Below are 20,884 nucleotides of genomic sequence, written 5' to 3'. Positions count from 1 at the left end.
CCATGGGTACAAGCCCTGGCACGGCGAGGCTGGCTAGGGAAGGAGCACCAGTATGCGACACACCCTTTCCAAACAAATGGCTGTGTCTGAGTCTCACCTACCAGAGAGTACATGAGGTAAACTTGAAGCCATGGTGCCACATAAGAGAGAAGAACAAAACAACCCCCATCACAGTCCTCAGTAGAGTTTGGGTTTGGAGCTTGCCTTTGATTCAAAGTCCAGGAGCAGGCAAACAGAGAGGAGGGCAGAGACCCCCACCGGAGAGGTCCTGAACTGGAGGTGGTGGTGTTATCTGCCTCCGGTTAATCAACAAGCAAAGTGGGTCCATTATGAAGTGCACATCGGCTGTCATTGACTGGCACAGATTAAACACAGAGTCACCATTCTGTCAACTGCTGCCGGGTCAGTGACGGGAAATATAACACAACACTCTTCATTGTCACAAGCTGAGAGAAGCACTGCGCGTCTTAGATTACCTCTGCTCAGGATCCCTCAAGGCCAAAGCAGAGCAAATGTCCCACAACTAGTTTTTCATGCATGACTATACTCAACCACCTCCACCACTGTGCCTGATCAGCCCTCTCAGCAAGAGGGGACTATTTTCTTTCACCCTGGGTGGATTTATACAGTTTTCATATGATAGAAGCTGGAGCCGACTAATCAGACAACATGATGTAACAGTTTGATCTAGAATCTGCACAAGTGTTAAAGTTGACACTGTTGATCTTGAGGTTGTTTTACTACAGTTTCTGACTTTCTGCAAGAATGTTAAACCATATTTCCACAATTTTCTTTTTTTAGCTTTGGAGAGGTGCTAAACTGAGGAATTTGGTGGGCAGAGCCATATTAGGAACTTTCATCTGTTAAAATGAAAAGAGTCACAAACAAGTAAACAAGTATCGATCATACCTTGTGAAACTTTTCTGATCCAGATGCGTACATTCAGCCTCTCTCCATTTGAAGCGTCCCCCTGCTGCGCCCTTCCTCTCCAGCTCCAAACTTTCACCGTGCGGAGGGAAACTTCAGGTGAGGCATTTCCGTGAACAACAAAAAAAAAGGAAAAGGAAATCTCTTCAAACCGGGGAGGCTGTGTTCGTTCGCACCGCAGCAGCGGATAGTTGGGCTTTGTTTCTGATGCCCAGCTCAGTTGAACTTCTCCGCCACCTCCTGCGCGGACGCTCCTCTGGACCACGAGAGGGGAAATGAGGAGAAGAGTCGTGGACCTGCGGCTCAGATCAGATCCCACCTGCAGGAGGAGGCTGCGCGCGCTCAGGTGAGAGCCACGGGCCGCGGTCAATGTTGTGGGGGCCTCTAGCGGTGGGATGGAGTAACAGCAGGTCACAACTGAGAAAGACCGGAAGAGCAGGGATTTTTTTTTTCTTTTTTCTCCCTTGATCATCAAAACAGAAACAAAGATATATACAGAGACAGGAAAAGTTCACACAATACAATACTGGTACGATATAATTATTAAAATAAATAGTAGATTAGATTAGATTAGATTAGATTAGATTAGATTAGATTAGAAAGCATCATCCACTTGAACACATATCTTGTGCTGCTATAGGCAAAATGGAACACAAAATACAAAATGAACTTGACAAATACTTGTTTAGGATATATCAGCACTTAAACAGACAACAAGAAATTGGCTCCAGAAAATATGTCCTCAAACAGAGAAATGGAGAGACACGGTTCAACAAATATATCTAGTGGAATATCTAACTCATAAAATGATGGGGAACCTAAACCTGTTTGAAAAGAGAAGGTCTAAGTGGTCTATCTATTATGAAATGGTTTACTATAATAATAAAATGAAATGTCTGGATTGTGATGCTCCATGCCAGTGACTTCAGGGAGCACTACCTTACCTAAAGTAGGGCATTGTATATAAATATATATTTTCGTCTATGTTTGTATTTTTTTTGTTTTGTTTGAATGTATGTATATATATATTGTTGTGATGTATCACTCGGTGACATATTTATACAATTTATTTATATTGTAAAAACGTTTCTCTCATCTTAGGTTATGTGAAATGGGTGAGATGTATGTAGTGATGTGATGTCAATAAACATCTTTAAAAGTTTAAAGAGATAAAAGATAAGATTAGATTAGATTAGATTAAAGGATGTTGATTTTTTTCTCTCTCTGTTTATCATGTAATACAGTACAATATACAGTCTACAAATATATAATAAATACATATAATGTTCATAATAAGTATCATTCTATGTATAAATAAATACAACATTAAAAATCTGCATTGACAGTGAATAGAATGGGTGTATACACATTAAATTCAATTTCAAATGATCCAACAAACTCTACTATGACTGAAACTATAATTGCATCTTGCTCGCAGTCAGACTACTGTGATGAACCTATGTTCGTTTTATTCTTGCAGAACAACAAAACAGTGCAAAACGAAGCAATATAAAGCACATAACACTGTAAACAAACAATATGCATACATGTGTTTGCCCTATGAACACCAGCAATCCCCAAAATATCAACTTTTATTGACCTAATAAAAACTGTCCTGTTTCCGACTCTGCATTATTATATTTTTTGATAATCCAGTTGAGGTTTCAAAGATTTCATGTGACATTGTAGGAGTTTGGATAAACTAATGGATGACAGTGGCACAGTGTTGCCTTGGACACAGGTGATGCACTATTGTTATAAACAGTACCTGTTTAGAATGTTAGCATACTTCTTTAAAAGATGCTCTCATCACTCAAATTGTCACATAATTCCTCGTCTGCATCTCAGCTTGTGTTTGTTTCCATTTGTCAGAGGAGACACTCACACACAGTGAGGGTCTTCTACGTTTATGTAAATAAACACAGTATATGAACTATGAGGTCTGTGCATCACAAGCTCAATATTAGAGGAAACTACCTGCACAGACCTGATACTGTTTGCGACCGTGATGCCACAGTCTTCTTAGATGCACATAAACCCAGGCTGTAAAGTTGTGTAAATATAGCTCTGTGTGTGGCACCCAGGCTGGGCGGGTGTTAGCTGGTGCATCCAGAGCATGTAGGCCAGCCGGGCTTCAGCACTGACACAGTTAGTGGTCCCATGTGGTGGGGGTATGAGAGAGTCTTAGATAGAGTTTCTCCCCCCCGTGCCCAAAGTGTTATTAATAACACAAAGTGTGTCTATGTTTTCCTAGAGACAGACACTCTCCTGAGCTGTCCTCAATGCTGTTATCAAACCATCGCTGTCTGGACTGTCACCTCCGAACAAAGTGAGTATAAAATATATGTTACTGTAATTGATCAGTTTTCGACATTGATCTGAGGGTTTTTAAGGTATTCTTGTGGTTTTTGTTGAGCCAGTTTTTAAGACTTGCATCTATCAGCATTGTTTACTTGATTACATTTAAATTGAATTGCTCTGTTATGCAAATTAACCTGTAATGAATGACCAGATACTGTAGGTGGGTTTCAAACCCACAATCTCCTCAGTCATTAGTTGTTTTTGGTTGATTGATTAATGACAACACTCAACTTCCTTTCTTCTAGATCACTTTTGAGCAGCTCATGCACAATGAAAGGTTCCTAATGGATGGAAAAGACATGGCATCAACTGACAAGCTTAGATTTGTTGGAGAGATCCCAGAAAACAGCCACACTGACTCTGAAACGCAGACAATTCCCTCAGATGAGCGTGCACAACCATTTACAACCCAACTGGACCAGGTGGTCATGGACAACTTGGGGCGACTCTTCGAGCACTGCATCCAGCAGGTGTCCCGTCTGGAGAGGCAGAGGGACGAGCTGGTGCAGGAGCTCCTCCGGCTGCAGGAGCCCATGCTGCGGATGGTGGAGCAGCTGAGGGGGAAGGTGACGGAGACACAGAGGCTGCTCACACTGGCTCAGCTGGACTACACAGACGTTTTTGAGGAGGTGCAGAGGGTGAAGAGGAAACTGTTCGCCACAGCCAGAGACTGCATCCAGAACCAGGTGACACTGGCTGCACATGAGTATGAGGTGGCTCAGTCTGCTGTTACACAGGTAGGACACGACACCTGTGGGACTCATTTATTTTGGTGGGTCATTGTGAAGTGTTGGAAGATGAAATCATATTTCTGTGGATGATAATATACATTAGGCTGGGAACCCCATACAATATGATCTATACTGCAGCTCTGTGGATCATAATTATACACCTTATGTTGCACTTTAAGTGCAGAAGTATGGGTCAACAAATACTAATATAATTGTCATACTTAGATATAGACCCAGAATAATCACAAGCAAAACTTGAATCAAGAAAAATACCAAATTTCATCATCATCATCATCATCATCATCATCATCATCATCATCATCATCATCATCATCACAAAGACTTTAAAACTGGTAGATCTTTTTAAATATGACCTAAAAATTGTGAAACAATAAACTTAAGAGGAATTTGTACATGTAGTACAAGTTAAAGAGGGTTATTAGGGAACAGTTGAAGTATGAAACTCTAAACCTTTAATATTTAACAAAATAAAAATGTACGATTATGTATGGAAATCTTTGTGCTGTTCTATTGTTTCCTTCTGGACTATTTTTTTGGAAGAACTACTTTGCCAAACTGTTTATTTACTAACAGTTCTCAGATAAATTTCTATAAAAACATTATCAATTATTCATCAATTATTTTCCGTAGGAGGAGCTCAAGACCTACATCCAAACTCTGTCTCAGGAGTTGTCCCAGCTCAACGTGGCCCAAAATATCAGGCTCACCTCCCTGAGGGCCCAGGCCGCTAAGCCCTGCAGGCCCAGGGCCATGAGTGATGTCAGCCAGTGCCGCCAGGCCTCTGCTAGACTGCAGCGGCGGCTCAGCGGCAGTGTGAGGGCACTGGAGGGCCAGTACGAGCCCCGGCTCATGGCCCTGCTGAAGAGGAAGCAGGTCGGGGAGGATGCCCTGAGAAAGAGCAGGGAGCAGGCGAGGGACCTGAGGGCCAGCCTGGGGCCCCTGAGAGAGGACGTCCAGAGACTGGAGTTGCAGAGAGCCTGTCTGGAGCAGAGGATCTTTCTGATGGAGAGGGAGAGGGAGAAACGCATCACTCAATATAAGGTACGGTGACTTGAGTGATGATGAATATAAAGACCATGTGAATCTAAGATGTTTCTCCACTTTATTACAGGAGACTGTGGAGACACTTAGAGAGACTATGAGAGAACTAGAGGTGGAGTTTGGTGTTCAGAGACAATCTAAAAAAGGTTTGGAGGATCTTAAAGATGGACTTTTAGCAGAGCTGACATTTCTCAGGTAGGTTTATTCTCACCCTATTCACTATACAACCTTCTATAAACTGAGCATCAGGATAATAAATGACCAATGTCTGTTTTACAGAGGTTGTGATGAAGCCAGCAAAACCACCGCTGAAGAAGAGCCATAAATTTCTATTTCCAGTGAATATTCTGACACCAGACCAAACCATGGCACTGCCTTTGCTTTTAATGTTCAACAGCTAAACATTGATAATATGCAGTATAATTCAATCTTGGTATGTATTCAGACTCATTTACTATAATTTTACAGATTTCTTCTTTTCTTTTTATTTATTTGCACAATATAAAAATGTTTACAATGCACAACATCCAATGGACTTATTAAAGCTTCCAAAAGCACTTTAAAATGTAAAAAATATAATAAGACAAAAAATCAAGTTGCAGAAAATTCTGACTACCTGGGTGACAATAATCATGTATGTATAATAAAAAACAATAATGATATCGAGATAAAATGAGTCTGTTAATACATATGTTGTCGGGCAGGTTTGGTTTTACAGTACTCACACACTGAGTGAAACATTAAATGCATCCAGACATTAATAGCTGATGAACAGCAGGTGTAGAACGGCACTTAAATTGTCTTGTCACTGTGTTTTTGTAAGAAATGTGGCTTTGACCATCTGGTCAAAGCCATTCCGTCATTAAGTACCCCTCAATTTTATTAAAAATGTAGCTGATTATTCTAACATCATCTAATGATATGTACTAATAAACAAGGCAAACAGATTTAATGTAAATATTTTTATTATGAATATACTTAAGTACACAAGAGATCAGATGTAGCACAAGAAAAATAATGCATAGAAAAAAAGCACATACAAGTGACGACACACAAATCTGGAAAATTGCTACTACAAATATCAAGCAAATAGATGAAAACCTACAATATGTACAATTTCATTAAAAATGGATCTCTGTAGAAATGTTTTCAGCACAGCTAATCAAGATCAAATAAAAGCATTAAAATGCACAAGTCCTGTGTGATGGATTCATCACAACGAGCCAGAGTGGAGAACTGGGAGATTGAAAAACTAAGAGATCTAAAAATGTGACTGATACAGACTGGATTTTAAATACTTCACAACATGATGACAATGCAGCATTTTATTCTTTTTAAAATTTTATACAAAACCACTGCTGCCCAAAATGTGTTTTTAAAAAGACATTACAGCTTATGCACCCAACACTGGAAAAATTATCCAGGTCGAACGAAGAGATGTGGAGACTGGACTCATGCCTGGACCTCTGAGTCTGCAGCGCCCTCTGGGTCCTCGTCATTGTAGATGTTTTCAGCCTGTTGGACAAACAGTTTAGAAAGATTCACTGTAAGAACTCGTAGTGTTGTAATAAATGTGCTTCTAAATCAAAGTTCTCCCCACATTATGTCTTTTATTTACCGTTCTTATGATCCCCACTAATAATTCCAGATATCTCTGTCCGTCTAAATGTGTCTCACATATCTTGAGAACCAAGATATGTGAGACTCATCGACGTAATTGATGTTGTTGAACCTGACAAGCAACGACAACTGATTCTCTAGTAAGTGGTTCTACATACTGAGTCGAGCTTCACTCAACAGGTGAACAGCTGTGGTGAAATAGCTTCAGAAGTCCGACAGCCGGTCTTTACTTGCGGCAACTCAATTACTGCAGGTCACTTTTACAGTTTCAGAAAAAAAAGCTGCACCAGCATTACCACAGGCTAAGCAAACAGCCTATTCCAAATAGACACGTTTAAAATAGACACTGCACTAGTGTAGTTAAATTAGTATCTCACTCCCTGACCATGTATCAAAGCTCTTACCATCTGCCAGACTTGCATGATGTTGTCCTCCGATACAGAACAGATGACCCACGGCTCATTGGGGTTCCAAGAGAAGTCTGAGATCTTAGCTGTGTGTCCTCCATGTATGAACTAAAGGCAAACAGAGCAGGAGGGGTGAACACAGCATTTGAAATTAGATTATAAAAGACACTTTATTTGCATGTGCACACACAACCACTACAAAACTGACCAGCAGCTCAGGAGGGCCGTCCTCAGCATCCTCTGGAGACTGCTCCTCTCCGATCTTACTGAGGTCCCAGACGTTGAGCCTTCTGTCTGTGCCGCTGGAGGCCAGGATGGTTTCGTTATGAGGAGACCACTGCACCTGTTGAGGCGGAGCAGATGTTACATGTCTGCCCTTAAACCTAAATACTCTAAATAACCAGGCAACAACACTAAACGTTTTCAGCAACAGTGGGCTGATTGTTGTCATTTGGTTGTTCTCTGTTTATAACGGCCACGTTCATATATCATTACAGATAATGAAACATGCTTGATGTCATATGTTCGCATCTCTAACAGGTAATTCAATGGCATATAGGCCCCATGTGATTATCAGTTTGTGTGTGAAGAGGAACAAAGACGAGCACGCGCACACACACACACACGCGCACACACACGCACCCGCAGACATAACTTCTTCCCACAGATTATGACGCAATGCAGTGTTTTAACTTCATTGTTGCAGAAGAAGCGACGCCCCATTTATCCAGCAACATAAATATGAATATCAGCAGGTTTTTATAAAGATCAGTTCTATGCGTGAGTGATTAGAAAACATCAGATGCACTTGTTGACCTGTGAAGAAATGCTCCTTAGTGCAGTGGCGCTGCCAAGGGGGGCCAGGCGGGGCCACCTTGATACAGTAAAGGCTATAATCAGAGTTTGTCATAGACTTACTGTTTTAGTCAGATTTTTGAATTGAAAACCTTACTTTGTAAATTACAGCATAATTGTAATAACAGTTACAATCTATAATACTTTCTAAATAAAAACAGAGTTCATATTTGTCTGACTGGTTGTATTAACTGATGAAAAAGCAGCCATGTGCCAAGAAAATTGTGGATGCGATACATTGAAATTAATCGTTGTGCATTTGAATTCATTGACTGCTGAATTGTCATCAAATCAATAATATAACCATGGGGCTAGTGATGATGCACACCTCTTTTGTGAATCAGTTTTTGGAAACCTGTACAAGGCCACTCTGTCAGCCATCCTAAAAATATTTGTAAACAGATGTGAACATAAGCCGCTTATTATTCAGTGTTAAACCTCATCGCTGAGATCAATTACTCACAGACTTTATTCCGATTTTTTTTTTTTAAATGTAAACAAATGCAAATCCTTTCTGCTCATGTATAAACTTTTTTCGGGTTTATTTTACAGATTAACAAAGGTTGACATCTACAAACTATTTTTATGAATGACTTTGTAGTTAAGTGATCAGAAGTTCACTTCTTACCTGGAAGATCTCGTCTTTATGAGACTCAAACGAGTGCAGCTTCAGCTTCAGGTTCCTCAGGTCCCAGAGAGCCACGGTCTAAAAATAAAAGAAGGGCTGCTGTCACTGATTCGCCTCATTTTACAGAGAGAATAAGATTATGCATAAATGAACAGCTGCTTGGACCGAGCATGGACCCACCTTATCTGCAGAGCCAGTGGCCAGGATGAACTCACTGTAAGGATTGAAGGAGAGGCAGTTGACCTCAGCAGTGTGGGCGTCCACCGCATGGCTGGGCTTGGATGTGTTGTTAGACCGCGTATCCCAGCTGTGCAGACAAAAGCGCTTTAGTTTAAAAAAAAGAGTTGAAACCATGCAGCAACATTGTTTTCCTCAAGTCACCGCAGAAGTTAGAGAATTTTGTTGTCAACATAAGAACAGCTCACATCATGAGTTTCTGGTCATCTGCAACAGATCCAAAGAGTGACTCGTGGAGCAAATGCCAGGAGACATCTTCCACCACAGCAGTGTGGCCTGTGAAGATGGTCTTAGCATCCACAATCTTCCCCTCCTTGGGCACGGTGCTGATGTCCCACAGGCAGATAGTCTTTCAGCGAGAACAGAGATGGGTAAGAAAATGTATAAAAACAAAAAAGCAGCTAAAGAACAGAGGAGAAGAGAATGGCAGGTTGCTTACATGGTCATCAGAAGCACTAAGTAGACAACCACTGAGGTTTGGGTTCCAGGAGAGGCCGTAGCCTTCTTTCTGGTGGCCTCTGAGGCGCAGATCTGGAGTGCACTCTCCTGAGGGGTCTTCAGGAACAATAATAACATCAGTTTAACAAAAATTGTTTGATGAAAAGATTCACTTTTGAACCCTCTTCTCTGGCTGTAATCTTACCGGGCTTGGAGGGGTGTTTTGTGTAATCAAAGACCAGCACATCACTTGTCGGGGTCTTGGTGGCAATGATGCAGGGATTCTGAGGCATGTAGCGAGCTCTGTTCACCTCTCCCTCGTGATTTATCTTGATCTCAATCTCTATCTTGCCACTTACAGATCCAAAGCCTCCAAACTCTGAAATAAAGAATACATGACACACCATAATACACATGAGGGGGTTTTTGCAAGGATTCTATTCTACAATGCATGGTAAATGGGATATTGTATGGAAGTATGGTGATCAGCAATTTAAAAAAGATATCAAAAACAAAAATACATACCTATGCTTTCTGAAGCATTAAAGATTTTGGAGAATTTTTACTTCATTAATTCATTGAGAAGAATTGTCAACCACAACATCCTAATGTAAGAACTTTATGCCAGATTGATGACACTGAAAAACAGACAATCCGCTCACCTCCTTTCTCGCTGTCATAGTGTGAGGCGTCGAACTGAGCATCGTCGTTCGGGAGCTGAACGCTGGCGATCACAAGGTGGTTCTGCTCATCAGAGGTGTGTGTGCCCAGAACCAGCCTGTGCACGCTGTAGTCTTTTCCCTCTGGCCTGTGAAGAGGAGCAAAACACTGGGTACATCACCCCAGGTCTTTTCTCTTGTCATGTTTTGGTGCAGGTCAGGGGGGTCATGGAGGGAGTCAAACTCTCACCTGGTGACATCTGGCAGCCACTGGGCAGTGAGGCTGGGCCACTCCAGGGCGTGAGTCATGACCAGGTCATAGAGGAAAGGGGTGTTCTTCTTCCAGATCTTGTACTCCTCATTGATCACCCTTTCCTCCACAGCATCGTCAAACACAGCTGCAAGTCAGAAACAACAGTCAAAACAACAGCAACACACAGCAGTCAAAACAACAGCAACACACAGCAGTCAAAACAACAGCAACACACAACAGTCAAAACAACAGCAACACACAGCAGTCAAAACCACAGCAACACACAACAGTCAAAACAACAGCAACACACAGCAGTCAAAACAACAGCAACACACAACAGTCCAAACAACAGCAACACACAACAGTCAAAACAACAGCAACACACAGCAGTCAAAACAACAGCAACACACAACAGTCCAAACAACAGCAACACACAGCAGTCAAAACAACAGCAACACAACACAACAGCACACAACAGTCAAACCAACACACAACAGTCAAAACAACAGCAACACACAACAGTCAAAACAACAGCGCACAAACAGTCAAAACAACAGCAACACACAACAGTCAAAACAACAGCCACACACAGCTGTCAAAACAACAGCATCACACAGCTGTCAAAACAACAGCAACACACAACAGTCAAAACAACAGCAACACACAACAGTAACAAACAGCTGTCAAAACAAAGCGTCTTCCTGAAGTTCATGTACTTTCCTTGTTAAATAAAAAATAATTAACAAGCAACACTAGTTTCTTTATTAAAAAGATAACGTTAGCACACGAAGCTGGAGTTAGCAACATAAACACAAAATCAAGGTGGATCCTGAGCAGCACTTCTTCCCATGTGGAACAGTCAGTTACCCGACACTCGTGGATTAAAGCCCCAGCCTGCTAGCAGTGAACACTAGCTGCCAGCTAGCTGGCTGCTCCCTGACAATGAGGGGAGATGCTGCCCGGCGCGCCGACAACCACCGCTCCGCCCCGGACTCTGACTCTGTACCACGCTGTACTGAACCCACACACAGGTACAGTCATCTCAGCCACACTCCTACCCTCTTTATCTGCCATTGCGCCGCAGTCTAGCCGCTGGCGTTGCCAGAGAGCCCTGTTTTCTGGGAGGAAAGAGCTCCGGAGACAGCAAGAAGGATCGCGATGGCGCCAACTCCATAGAACGCGACCAGCCAATCAGCGTTCAGCAGAGCCGACAGGAAGTAGACACCGCGACACATTGCTACACACGGAAGTTGCTCGATGATTGTATCGTCGACATGGTGACGATCAGACTTTATGTTCGTATGTTAAGACTTTAAACCAACTCACAGCCACAATGAACGAGCGCGAGTTAGACCTGACAGAGGCGCAGATAGCCGCCAAGTCTAAATACCCGCCGATCACCAGGAAGTATGAATGTAAGTCTGACTCATGGAGCCGAGCTACGTGTGTAGTGTTTGTGTTTAGTGTAGTGTTTGTGTTTAGTGTAGTGTTTGTGTTTGTGTTTAGTGTAGTGTAGTGTTTGTGTTTAGTTGTATTAACCGTTTGACAAACGTGAAGAACAGTCTTGATGTTTCTACTCTTTTTCATTCTGTGGGTATATTGTACATGTTGCCTTGAGTTGGCTGATAGTAATAGTGAGAAATCAACTTCCAATGTGTGATCATGTTTCCATGTGTATGATTCCACAGATTTGGATCATACAGCAGATGTACAGTGAGTGTGCTTCTGATTTCTTTTATCATATATTCATATTTCCTTTCACGTTGTTCTTCTGTGGTGGTCCGTGTTGTCGTGACATACATTTTCTCTTCCCAGAATTCACTCCTGGGGAAACACTCTGGAAGAAGCCTTCGAGCAGTGTGCCATGGGCATGTTCGGCTACATGACAGACACAGAGACGGTGGCACCGATTGATACAGTCGATGTGGAGTCAGAGGGTGAGAGTCTTCTGTTTGATTCAAGCCTCAGTCATACTGTTTTCTATCAGTGCTGCTGTCATTAAAGTGTATGTTTACCCCTCTCTCTCTTATTGTTTCTACTCTAAAGGTGAAGATATGGAGTCTCTTCTCTTCCATTTCCTAGATGACTGGTTATACAAGTTTAGTGCCGATCTCTTCTTTGTTCCCAGGGTGAGTATGTTGGCCCACATGTCATATGGTCACCAGAACTAACAGTTTAGTAACTTGGTGTACTGGTCTTTTCTATGGGGAGTTTGTGTGTACTTCCTGCATTCACTTGTGTGTCCTACAGTATAATGTCAAACAGATTAGAGAATGTTAACCCACAATGGCGAAAGACTGTCTTAGTGTGCTTTTGCTACTGGCCACCTGTGCTAGTGCAAAATACAACCAAGCATCCAGTTATTATACACTACAGAGCATAATTTTCTGAAAACATGTAATTGGTTGTTTGTCAATTAATAAACTGTGAAAATTGAGCCCGACCGATATCAGTTATATCGATAGTGTCTCCTGATATGAGCCTTTCACAGACGTTTATTTTTGTCAATACGAGCTGACATTAAAACTTTATGGTTGAACTGTAAAACATCAACCTCGATTACATTTCTTTGTCATAAGGGTTCGATCACAACAACATGTTTTTTTTAAATATATATATTGGCCGTTATATCAGATATTTTCATTCCCTCATACTGGTGTCAGCATTACCCCCCAATCCATATCAGTCTCTAGAAAAAAAAACATTATTTATGTCTTAATTTTGTAGTAATCATTTCATATCTCTTGTTATTCTCTCAACAGGAGGTCAAAGTATTGCACATAGACAGAATGAACTTCAAGATGCGCTCCATTGGGTAAGTCTGGGTTCTGGTTCCTAAATAACATACAGGCTGTTAAGAGATTGGTTAGTTGTCTAATGTTACTTTGAAAAAATGCACATCAGATTTATGGTTGTCAGATTTTTACAGCTCACATTTGCTATTCACTTTCATTCAGTCTTAATATGGCCAAGTAACAGTGTTTATAAGTGTGACTGAAGATCTTAAGATATGAAACCACAATTGTGTTTAAACCATTTTGTTTATCATCTGTAGTTTTGTTTCTAATGGTCCAGTGTGTAAGATTCAGGTGAAAGGGATCTATTGGCAGAAATATAATATAAACACTAGTGTCTATATTGTATGAATTGTTGTTTTCTTTACCTTACAATGGGCCCTTTATATTTGAATACTTTCTATTTACATCGGAAGCTGGTCCTCTCTATGGAGGCCGCCATGTTTTTTTTTTTACAGTAGCCCAGACTGGACAAACTTAACACCTTTTTAAGTTTTTATGACAACTGAAGGCTACCACAGGTTCTCTTTCATGTTTGGAAGGGGAGGGTGAGGGGTATTCAGCTGCAACATGCAACTTCACCACTAGATGTCCCTGAATTCTACACACTGAACCTTTGACTTGTAGAGTTTTTAATTGTAACAGTTAAACACATACCATGTCCATAATGTTTTTAGTGTTCATAAAAGCATACGTGTGCTAAATCTTGTCTCTTTGATAAAAATAAAAAAAACTCACTAATGTTTCAAACACAGGACTCACTGAACTCAATGAATTCCTATATAGAATAAGAAGTCATTTATTAGTATAGAAGGAAGTCCTAACATTTATACAATGCATCTACTTTTAATTTCCCCTGTGGAACTGTTCTCTTACAACCTGATTTATCTTTTGTTGAAAGATGGGGCGAAGAATTCTCTCTGGAAAAGCATCCACAGGTAAGCCAGTGAAACAGTCACATGATTCTTTAAAAAAAGAATTCTGTGAACTTTATGAAAGGTCCATAAGTTCAGTGCATCGATGTGTTATGTCCTATGTTTTCATTCCAGGGAACAGAGGTGAAAGCCATCACATACTCCGCAATGCAGATCCATGATAAAGAAAAATCTGAGATATTTGTCATTATTGATATCTGAGAAGAACTTCTGAGGAAATATCCCACTTCTGGTTCATTTTACTGGAAGATCTACACCGCCAATTTAAGTCGCTTTTTTATCTAAGGCACTGATTAAATTCACTTGTAAATGTTTTTCTACATCTGGGGTGGACTGCTTATTAACTTTATCTGACAGGTTACAGATGAATTATATGACACTGATGTATCTCATATGATATATTATTTAATTATCACATAACTTTAAATAAGAAAGAGGAATAATGGAAGTCATTATTCCAAAGGAAAACAGATTTATTTTTTGTCCACCCACTTGCCGTGGTTTTGCAAATTCAAATTTCTGAAATACTGGAAATTGTGTTGGTGCCTTATTGATCATCGTAGATAAATAAAATGTTTATTATTCCTGTGGGATTGATAACGTGGTCGCTGGGGCTTTAAAATAAAATCTCACTTTTAACATTTTGTGGATATGGAGTCATTTTGCGGACAAAGACGTAAAGAGAACCTATAATATATGTTACTAGTTTGGAAAAAATTATATTATAATTGAAAAACACATTGGAAACTCGCACATTCCTTTTGAATTATTTGGACCTGCACAACTGCTGTGCATAAAATCTAATATAACAATGAGAATATCATGTTTTTTTAAATAATAGTAAGGTTTACATAAGTTGTTCAGTCATGACAGCCAATATGTGAGTTTTTACTTAAAAGAGCACACAATATAGTGTATCTGTTCAAAGGCTTGGAATTTGGGGGAAAAAATTACTTTAGTTTCTGTTGAGTCAAGATGACAGTAGGTTTTATTGTACTCAGTATGAACGCTGGAGTGCAACAAATGGTTATTAGCCATCTTTGAAATATGTTATTATCCAAGTCGAACAGGTTGGTTTGTAGAGGTGCATAAATGGTGTTGAGAGATGCATGGTCAGTCAGTGTGTGACTTTATAATATGTGAGTCCATCACTACATGTAAATCTCAGAGCCGGAGAGCTATGTCTTTCTGAAGTCTTACTTTTTGCAGCCACATTGTGGGAATCATGGACTGGCTCTGGGTAAACATGCTGTTCTACCCTCAAGTCTCCCATCAAACCTCATCAACCAAAAAGCCAAAGGTGATCTGAAGCAATGCTCTGGATGACAAATATCCCTTTGAAATCTTTTTAACTAATCCTTATTGTCACTGAAGAAATACATTCCCCACGTCCTGCACAACAAGAATTACCGTGAAGAAAGAAGACGAACATCTTCATATGTTTACTCTCGTTTTTTTAACATGACACAGTTTTGTGATATCTGGAGTATACCTTTGCTAATGAAGGTTCATTTATCAGGTTGTGTCTTAGAAAAACTGCTCCATGCTGATGTGACAGGAGATAAAAATGGTATTCTTAATGAATGAGAGATATGGGATAAACCTGAAGACAAATGTATTTCTCACAACTGGGGAAAACAGCAACATTCTGTTAAAGATTCATTGGAAAAATCCTAAATTATACTTTTTGAAAGTACAATTTAACTTTAAGTGATATCTTGTAGTTTATTCATGTCATTCTCAAGTTTAATAGGAATTTGTTTTGGAGCTACTGTACACATATCCAGTGTGATCTGAGGGGGGGGGTATATCTAATCGAAGACAGCAGCAAAATGACCAAACGGTGGTAACTCCAGTGACATTTGATCAACTGTAAAAGCAAGTGTTTAGGTTGAATGATTCTGAATGAATGAAATAAAATCCAATTATTCAATATATTTATTTACTCTTTTTTTTCCAGGTCAGCTGTTTGCCTCACTGACTGACTGAGGCAGATTGAGTTGTATTAATTCTTATTCAGTATCAGTATTGAACTATTTGCGCTCACTGCAATCACTAGGTTGACTAAAGTAACCCATTGCTAAGTAAGTAAACAGATTAATGAAATCTTCTCTCGGTTTTGTCTAAATCATAATAAAATAAAGGTGAATATAAATAAAAAAAATTATTAAAAAAAACAAACAATTTAATCAGGTATAACGTTGAGAGCACATGTAACTCATGGTCAATGTACATATAAATAGAAACCTCAAAAACAGAAATATATATATGCATGGAAAATAAAATAAAATAAAGGAAGTTCTAGAAGCAGGGGTCATGTTTTTTTGTTGTTGTTGAAAAACATATATGCACAGAAATCAGGTAAATACAAATAAAATAAGATAAGATAAAATCAAATAAGGATCGTATCGGCGCCGTGTAGCTCTCCGGCGGTGACGTCACTGTCCTCACCAGCAGTACTTCCTCTCCTCACGCTCATATGCAGCTGCGCCATCTCTTCTTTGTCCATTCACCGGAGCTGAGCGTCTTGTGACCGGGAGGCGACCGGAGGTTTGTGCGACGAGACCCTTCATCGCCGACATTTCCGTTATCTGCCGGACTGCAGCTCCGAACTAAAGCACATAGTTAGGCTTCGTTCGCGCGATCTTTCCGCGCCATTGCATTATGAACCCTGCGGATGCTAACAACTGCAACACAGAGTCCGCCATAGAGTCCAACCCAGCGCCGAAGAAAGCCAAAATGGAAGACACCAAGTACCTGCCGGAGCTCCTGGCTGAGAAGGACAGCCTGGATTCCTCGTTCACTCACGCCATGAAGCTCATTTCTGCAGGTAAAGTAATTGTAAAAGCTCATTTCCAGTCGGGCTAACTCGGGCTAGCTAGTGATAGCACGTCTCGTGGCCTAGTTTCTTCTTGCTAGCCGGGGCCCTGCATCAGACAACGGCCTGAACAATGGCGCTCAAACACGTGGATATCAGTGATGTGGGCCCAACAGTTCTCGTTTAAAAGATGCCTAGTTTTACTCACTGGGGTTTTGACTTATTGGAGAACATTTTTAAACGTGTTTTTACGTGTGCTACCGTCTCTTTTGTTGTGTAATGCCCCTGCATAACATTAACACAATGGCTTATTGAATTCAGTTCGCTTCAGTGATTCAGACTCAGATATTTATAATCGCACATTTACTACGTAAATATACCGTAAGCAATAAATGCGCAAAAGACAGATACTATGTGTCTGGTCTTTTGGCGCGATATTTGTTTTATAATGCACACAATTTAAATAGGCTTCATTCAGGGATTTGCAAGCTGCTGCTGCTGACATCTGTTTTTGTCTAACACAGGGGATACAATTTCTTTGTTTAGGAACTGATTTTACTTTTACATCACACGTCTTATTGAAACCATTCCTCATCTGCAGAAATTGAGAGGATCCAGAAGGGTGAAACCAAGAAGGAGCCAGAGAAAGAAACTTACCTGGACCTGTTTGCAACCAAGAATCTCAAACTCAAGGAGCGAGTACTCATTCCCACCAAGCAGTACCCCAGGGTGAGCATTTACCTACAGATTGGTCTGTCTTCTTCGTGTCATGCCAGGGGGGCTTTTCAGATGCCACCACCTGATTAAACTTTGACCAGGTACATTTTTGGAGCTGGTCGGACATTAATTTGTTACACATGTATGATGAGCTCTCTCAGCCATTAGCTTTTCTGTCAACAGTTCCTGTTGTGACATAAGCCAGGTACTCCAACAAAACCTGCGTTGACACAACCAAAATAGTGCTTCCTGGGAGTATTCTAGGTTTAACTTGATGTACGGCTACACAAACAGTATACTTCGGAGGGGGTTGTGGGCAAATTTAAAGCACCACATGAGTTACATTTTTGTAATATTTTTGCAGTAGTCCAGTTTAATGCATACTCTCTTGGTGGGAAGGATGGTACCTAAGCCTGCCCATAGATTTAGTGTTGGTCCTATCCCTGTAATGGTAGATATCTCATCTAATAAATGTTTTCCCCCCTACAGGTGAACTTCGTTGGTAAGCTTTTGGGACCTCAGGGTAGCACAATCAAGAGACTCCAGGAGGATACTGGTGCAAAGATATCAGTTCTGGGTAAAGGCTCCATGAGGGACAAGAATAAGGTATGTGTTTTACTCCCTACACAACTGTGCGGACTGTTTGCACATATGTATCCTGTGACTGATGTTTTGTGTATTCATTCTAAATTGCATTTAATGTGTTTGTCAGGAGGAGGAGCTGAGGAAGGGCGGTGAGGCTAAATATGCCCACCTTAGCATGGAGCTGCATGTGTTCATTGAGGTGATGGCACCCATCCCAGAGGCCTATATGCGCATGGCTCATGCCATGGAGGAGGTCAAGAAGTTCCTTATTCCTGTAAGTGTCCATTACAACCTATTTATTTCCTTTCCAGATGTACAAGGTGTTTCGTTTATGACTTGTCCAGGGGATATCAGGAGTAAATGACTGTCTTTTCTGTAGGAACCTGGTGAGCATGATCCGTATATGGATCCTCACTTCCTAAATGGATCCCAGGATGGGTCAGGCAGGGGACGAGGTGGTCATCCTGGAAGGGGCAGAGGTGGACCCCCTGGTGCTGGACCCAGGTAGGATCCAGATTCATAACGACAATCTGCCACAGCGTGTTGTAGTAACATATGGATAGAGATTGAATAAGTCTGTTAAATTGAGTGAAGCTTTAGAAGCTCTTACCTGATCCATTCAGTTATCTGTTGATCACATTAACACCTGGCAAACATTTCACAGGGGCCGTGGAATGCCACGTGGGGGCCCTCGAGGAGCAATGCGTGGCGGAGCTCCACGGGGAGGACTGGGACGGGGCAACGCTCCTAGGGGTGCACCTTCTGGTAGGGGTGGTCCACCTTCTGCTCCTAACAGAGGAGGCTCAGCTCCCCGCTCTAGGCCACCTGCAGCTGGGGCACAAAGAATGCTCCCATCAGCTGGCATGTCCCACCAGCAACACCAAGTTCCCTCTTCGGGAGCACAACCTAAAGCTGACGGCTATGAGGACTATGTAAGTTTCTTCATTCTGCTGTTTTGTGGTTTTTAGTTCAAATTGTTGCTCAATAAATGTGCAGTCTGGTTAACATAGCCTTTTTTTCCCTTGTAGCCTCAGTATGACGACTCCTACGCAGAGCCATCCTATGAAGGATATGATAATTATTACAATCAACAGTCTGCTCCTGCGTAAGTCAAAATAGATCTTAAATGTCTAACTCCTCATTTTATTCTAATGATATTTAATTGAAATTGTATTGTACTAACACTTCTTTGCAATCTGTGATCAGCGACACTGAATATTTTGACTATGGACACGGGGAGGCCCAGGAATCATCCTACGAGCCCTATGGTAAGATTTTAAAATTGCCATCAAATAAAACACTGCAAGAAATTCCCATGGGTATTATTATACTTATATTTATACTTATATTATACACTCATTTTTTGCTCTTTTTTTTTCTTGTCTTCACAGCTCAAGAAGATTGGGACAACTCATGGTCCAATTCCGGGGCTGGAGGCAAAGTCCCCCAATCCAGGCAGTCGAAGGGATCATATAGAGAGCACCCATATGGAAGATACTGAACGCCTACTGGTAGAGAGTTGCTAAGGCAGCTGTCTCCGATTTGTAAATCGCTTAACTTTTCAAAAGTAATTTCCCTCCCGTTTGTTCCCTCTTTTTTATGCTTTATTTTAGTTTTTTGTTTTTAAACTCAGATGTTTGGTGGTTGTAACATAGTGTCAGGGGAGAAACACGAATGCAAGTTATTTTCATTGTTTATCTGCTTCCATTTAATGTTTGTTTCAGTTGCGTAGTTGCCAGTTAAGGTCCTAGTGACATAAACCTTAAAGGAAGAAGTGACGTTTTAGTGATATTTGATGGTTAATTTTCAGTTTCCGTGATTGTGGCGATAAACTTTTTCACATAGGCTGCATGTTAAAAGTCCTTCATGACAGGACAAAAATGGATCACAATGCCTCAATGTAACTTAACATTAACTAGACACGATTTATTTGCAAACTCAAACACAGCCCTGAGCCACTTTGAATAACAACAAAAGTCTTAACAGGTGTTTATACGACAATACAAATCTATTATTGTGTGAAGTTATAAACTATCCTGTTGAAATCCATTTGACAAGAGAAATGCCTCTGATTTTTTGCCATTTCTTACAATTGGTATATTAACATCTGTCGGGCTTTTACTTGCAAAATGATCACTGATGTTACAAAAGTTCTTGTAAAGCTTGAAGGATTAGCAATCCTTACTGTGTGTAAGGAAGTCTTCAGCCAGCTCAATATTATGTACATAATCTAAAGACAACTGTGTATGCTTTAAGCCGTTCCGTCTCCAAAATGCATAATGCTTGTGTACCCTTTGGCTAAATAGGATCCTAAATATATCCCAAAATGTTTTTCTGCAGTGCGTGTTTCAATAAAGTTTCTAGTTTCTTTTTAATCAATCTAAATATGGTATTTTGCCTTTGTTGTACCAAAGGAATGCCTTCAGTTTGTGAAAGTGGTCTTCAGTGGTTTCTCAACAACTGAATAAGCTGTTTGTATACACGTCAGCCTGATTTAAAAAAAACAACAAACAAAAAAGCAGTGTTTTGCTAATGAACGTATCCTCTTCGTCTGTTTTTCAAAACTTATCTAAATGGCACTTGTAATGTCAGAAATAAAATTGGAGCTCATCATTCATTGAGGTAATGTGCTGCCAAATACATGTTTGCCTTGACAATGATATAGTGCTTTAATATGTATTGTCATTAACCTTTAGTTAGTATATCTCTTCAAGCTCTCAAGAGCAGTGCATCTTCAGCTACTTGAAATAACTGAATTTCAACAGTATTTCAAATCAAGCTTGCAGGGATCTTACTTGACTTTGATGCAAAGTCATGCTGGCTGGTTTTTAAAAAAGAAAAAAATCGCAGTGGAGA

At 40.6% G+C, this 20,884-nt stretch overlaps 5 protein-coding genes across 7 annotated transcripts in view; 3 read left to right on the top strand and 2 right to left on the bottom strand.

The window, feature by feature from the left end:
- LOC118116787 (uncharacterized protein KIAA1522 homolog) overlaps positions 1-1,231 on the bottom strand; it is a 31,936-nt gene extending 30,705 nt beyond the window's left edge. Inside the window, exon 1 of the mRNA XM_035168654.2 lies at positions 910-1,231. The gene's annotated coding sequence lies outside the window, so the exon portion shown is untranslated. The remainder of the gene's footprint in view (positions 1-909) is intronic.
- Positions 1,232-3,095: 1,864 nt separating this feature from the next.
- LOC118116143 (syncoilin-like) lies at positions 3,096-6,670 on the top strand. 2 transcript variants are annotated; one of them, XM_035167507.2, is made up of 5 exons: positions 3,096-3,256; positions 3,534-3,974; positions 4,671-5,081; positions 5,152-5,276; positions 5,361-6,670. In XM_035167507.2, exons 2-5 carry the CDS (start codon positions 3,552-3,554, stop codon positions 5,404-5,406), a joined length of 1,005 nt encoding a protein of 334 aa, XP_035023398.1. In that variant the 5' UTR covers positions 3,096-3,256; positions 3,534-3,551; the 3' UTR covers positions 5,407-6,670. The 2 variants fall into 2 exon arrangements, with proteins under 2 accessions (XP_035023398.1, XP_035023396.1); XM_035167505.2 differs by having other exon boundaries at positions 3,098-3,256; positions 3,534-4,025.
- Positions 6,029-11,372, bottom strand: LOC118116140 (histone-binding protein RBBP4). 2 transcript variants are annotated; one of them, XM_035167502.2, is made up of 12 exons: positions 11,237-11,372; positions 10,176-10,323; positions 9,929-10,074; positions 9,792-9,800; positions 9,472-9,645; positions 9,268-9,383; positions 9,017-9,177; positions 8,772-8,898; positions 8,592-8,669; positions 7,317-7,451; positions 7,106-7,216; positions 6,029-6,596 (listed from the first exon to the last, which is right to left on the bottom strand). In XM_035167502.2, the coding sequence occupies exons 1-12, from the start codon at positions 11,250-11,252 to the stop codon at positions 6,534-6,536; spliced, it is 1,284 nt and encodes a 427-aa protein (XP_035023393.1). In that variant the 5' UTR covers positions 11,253-11,372; the 3' UTR covers positions 6,029-6,533. The 2 variants fall into 2 exon arrangements, with proteins under 2 accessions (XP_035023393.1, XP_035023394.1); XM_035167503.2 differs by lacking the exon at positions 9,792-9,800.
- Positions 11,373-11,403: 31 nt separating this feature from the next.
- On the top strand, positions 11,404-14,547 carry zbtb8os (zinc finger and BTB domain containing 8 opposite strand). Its single transcript, XM_035167508.2, has 7 exons — positions 11,404-11,593; positions 11,867-11,891; positions 11,994-12,115; positions 12,225-12,307; positions 12,941-12,993; positions 13,875-13,911; positions 14,023-14,547. Exons 1-7 carry the CDS (start codon positions 11,512-11,514, stop codon positions 14,107-14,109), a joined length of 489 nt encoding a protein of 162 aa, XP_035023399.1. The 5' UTR covers positions 11,404-11,511; the 3' UTR covers positions 14,110-14,547.
- Positions 14,548-16,356: 1,809 nt separating this feature from the next.
- Positions 16,357-20,413, top strand: khdrbs1a (KH domain containing, RNA binding, signal transduction associated 1a). The gene is made up of 9 exons (XM_035167504.2): positions 16,357-16,738; positions 17,328-17,455; positions 17,933-18,049; positions 18,156-18,302; positions 18,408-18,532; positions 18,693-18,960; positions 19,057-19,133; positions 19,235-19,296; positions 19,420-20,413. The coding sequence occupies exons 1-9, from the start codon at positions 16,573-16,575 to the stop codon at positions 19,527-19,529; spliced, it is 1,200 nt and encodes a 399-aa protein (XP_035023395.1). The 5' UTR covers positions 16,357-16,572; the 3' UTR covers positions 19,530-20,413.
- The last annotated feature ends 471 nt before the right edge of the window (positions 20,414-20,884 follow it).

Source organism: Hippoglossus stenolepis, chromosome 10 (genome assembly GCF_022539355.2).
Source record: "Hippoglossus stenolepis isolate QCI-W04-F060 chromosome 10, HSTE1.2, whole genome shotgun sequence".
Lineage (NCBI taxonomy): Eukaryota > Metazoa > Chordata > Actinopteri > Pleuronectiformes > Pleuronectidae > Hippoglossus > Hippoglossus stenolepis.
Note: the sequence above shows the minus strand (reverse complement) of the source record. Positions and strands in the feature narration are given on the sequence as shown.

Excerpts from the sequence above, each read along its gene's own strand:
- LOC118116143 (XM_035167505.2), top strand. The coding sequence starts at position 3,552 with ATGCACAATGAAAGGTTCCTAATGGATGGAAAAGACATGGCATCAACT. Across the intron at positions 4,026-4,670 it reads CTCAGTCTGCTGTTACACAG|GAGGAGCTCAAGACCTACAT; the intron begins GTAGGACACGAC and ends TATTTTCCGTAG. Across the intron at positions 5,277-5,360 it reads GCAGAGCTGACATTTCTCAG|AGGTTGTGATGAAGCCAGCA; the intron begins GTAGGTTTATTC and ends TCTGTTTTACAG.
- LOC118116140 (XM_035167502.2), bottom strand. Across the intron at positions 10,075-10,175 it reads TGGCTGCCAGATGTCACCAG|GCCAGAGGGAAAAGACTACA; the intron begins GTGAGAGTTTGA and ends TCCTCTTCACAG. Across the intron at positions 9,178-9,267 it reads TTAGTGCTTCTGATGACCAT|ACTATCTGCCTGTGGGACAT; the intron begins GTAAGCAACCTG and ends TCTCGCTGAAAG.
- zbtb8os (XM_035167508.2), top strand. The coding sequence starts at position 11,512 with ATGAACGAGCGCGAGTTAGACCTGACAGAGGCGCAGATAGCCGCCAAG. Across the intron at positions 12,994-13,874 it reads TTCAAGATGCGCTCCATTGG|ATGGGGCGAAGAATTCTCTC; the intron begins GTAAGTCTGGGT and ends TTTTGTTGAAAG. Across the intron at positions 13,912-14,022 it reads CTCTGGAAAAGCATCCACAG|GGAACAGAGGTGAAAGCCAT; the intron begins GTAAGCCAGTGA and ends TTTTCATTCCAG.
- khdrbs1a (XM_035167504.2), top strand. The coding sequence starts at position 16,573 with ATGAACCCTGCGGATGCTAACAACTGCAACACAGAGTCCGCCATAGAG. Across the intron at positions 18,303-18,407 it reads TCAAGAAGTTCCTTATTCCT|GAACCTGGTGAGCATGATCC; the intron begins GTAAGTGTCCAT and ends TCTTTTCTGTAG. Across the intron at positions 18,533-18,692 it reads CCCCCTGGTGCTGGACCCAG|GGGCCGTGGAATGCCACGTG; the intron begins GTAGGATCCAGA and ends AACATTTCACAG.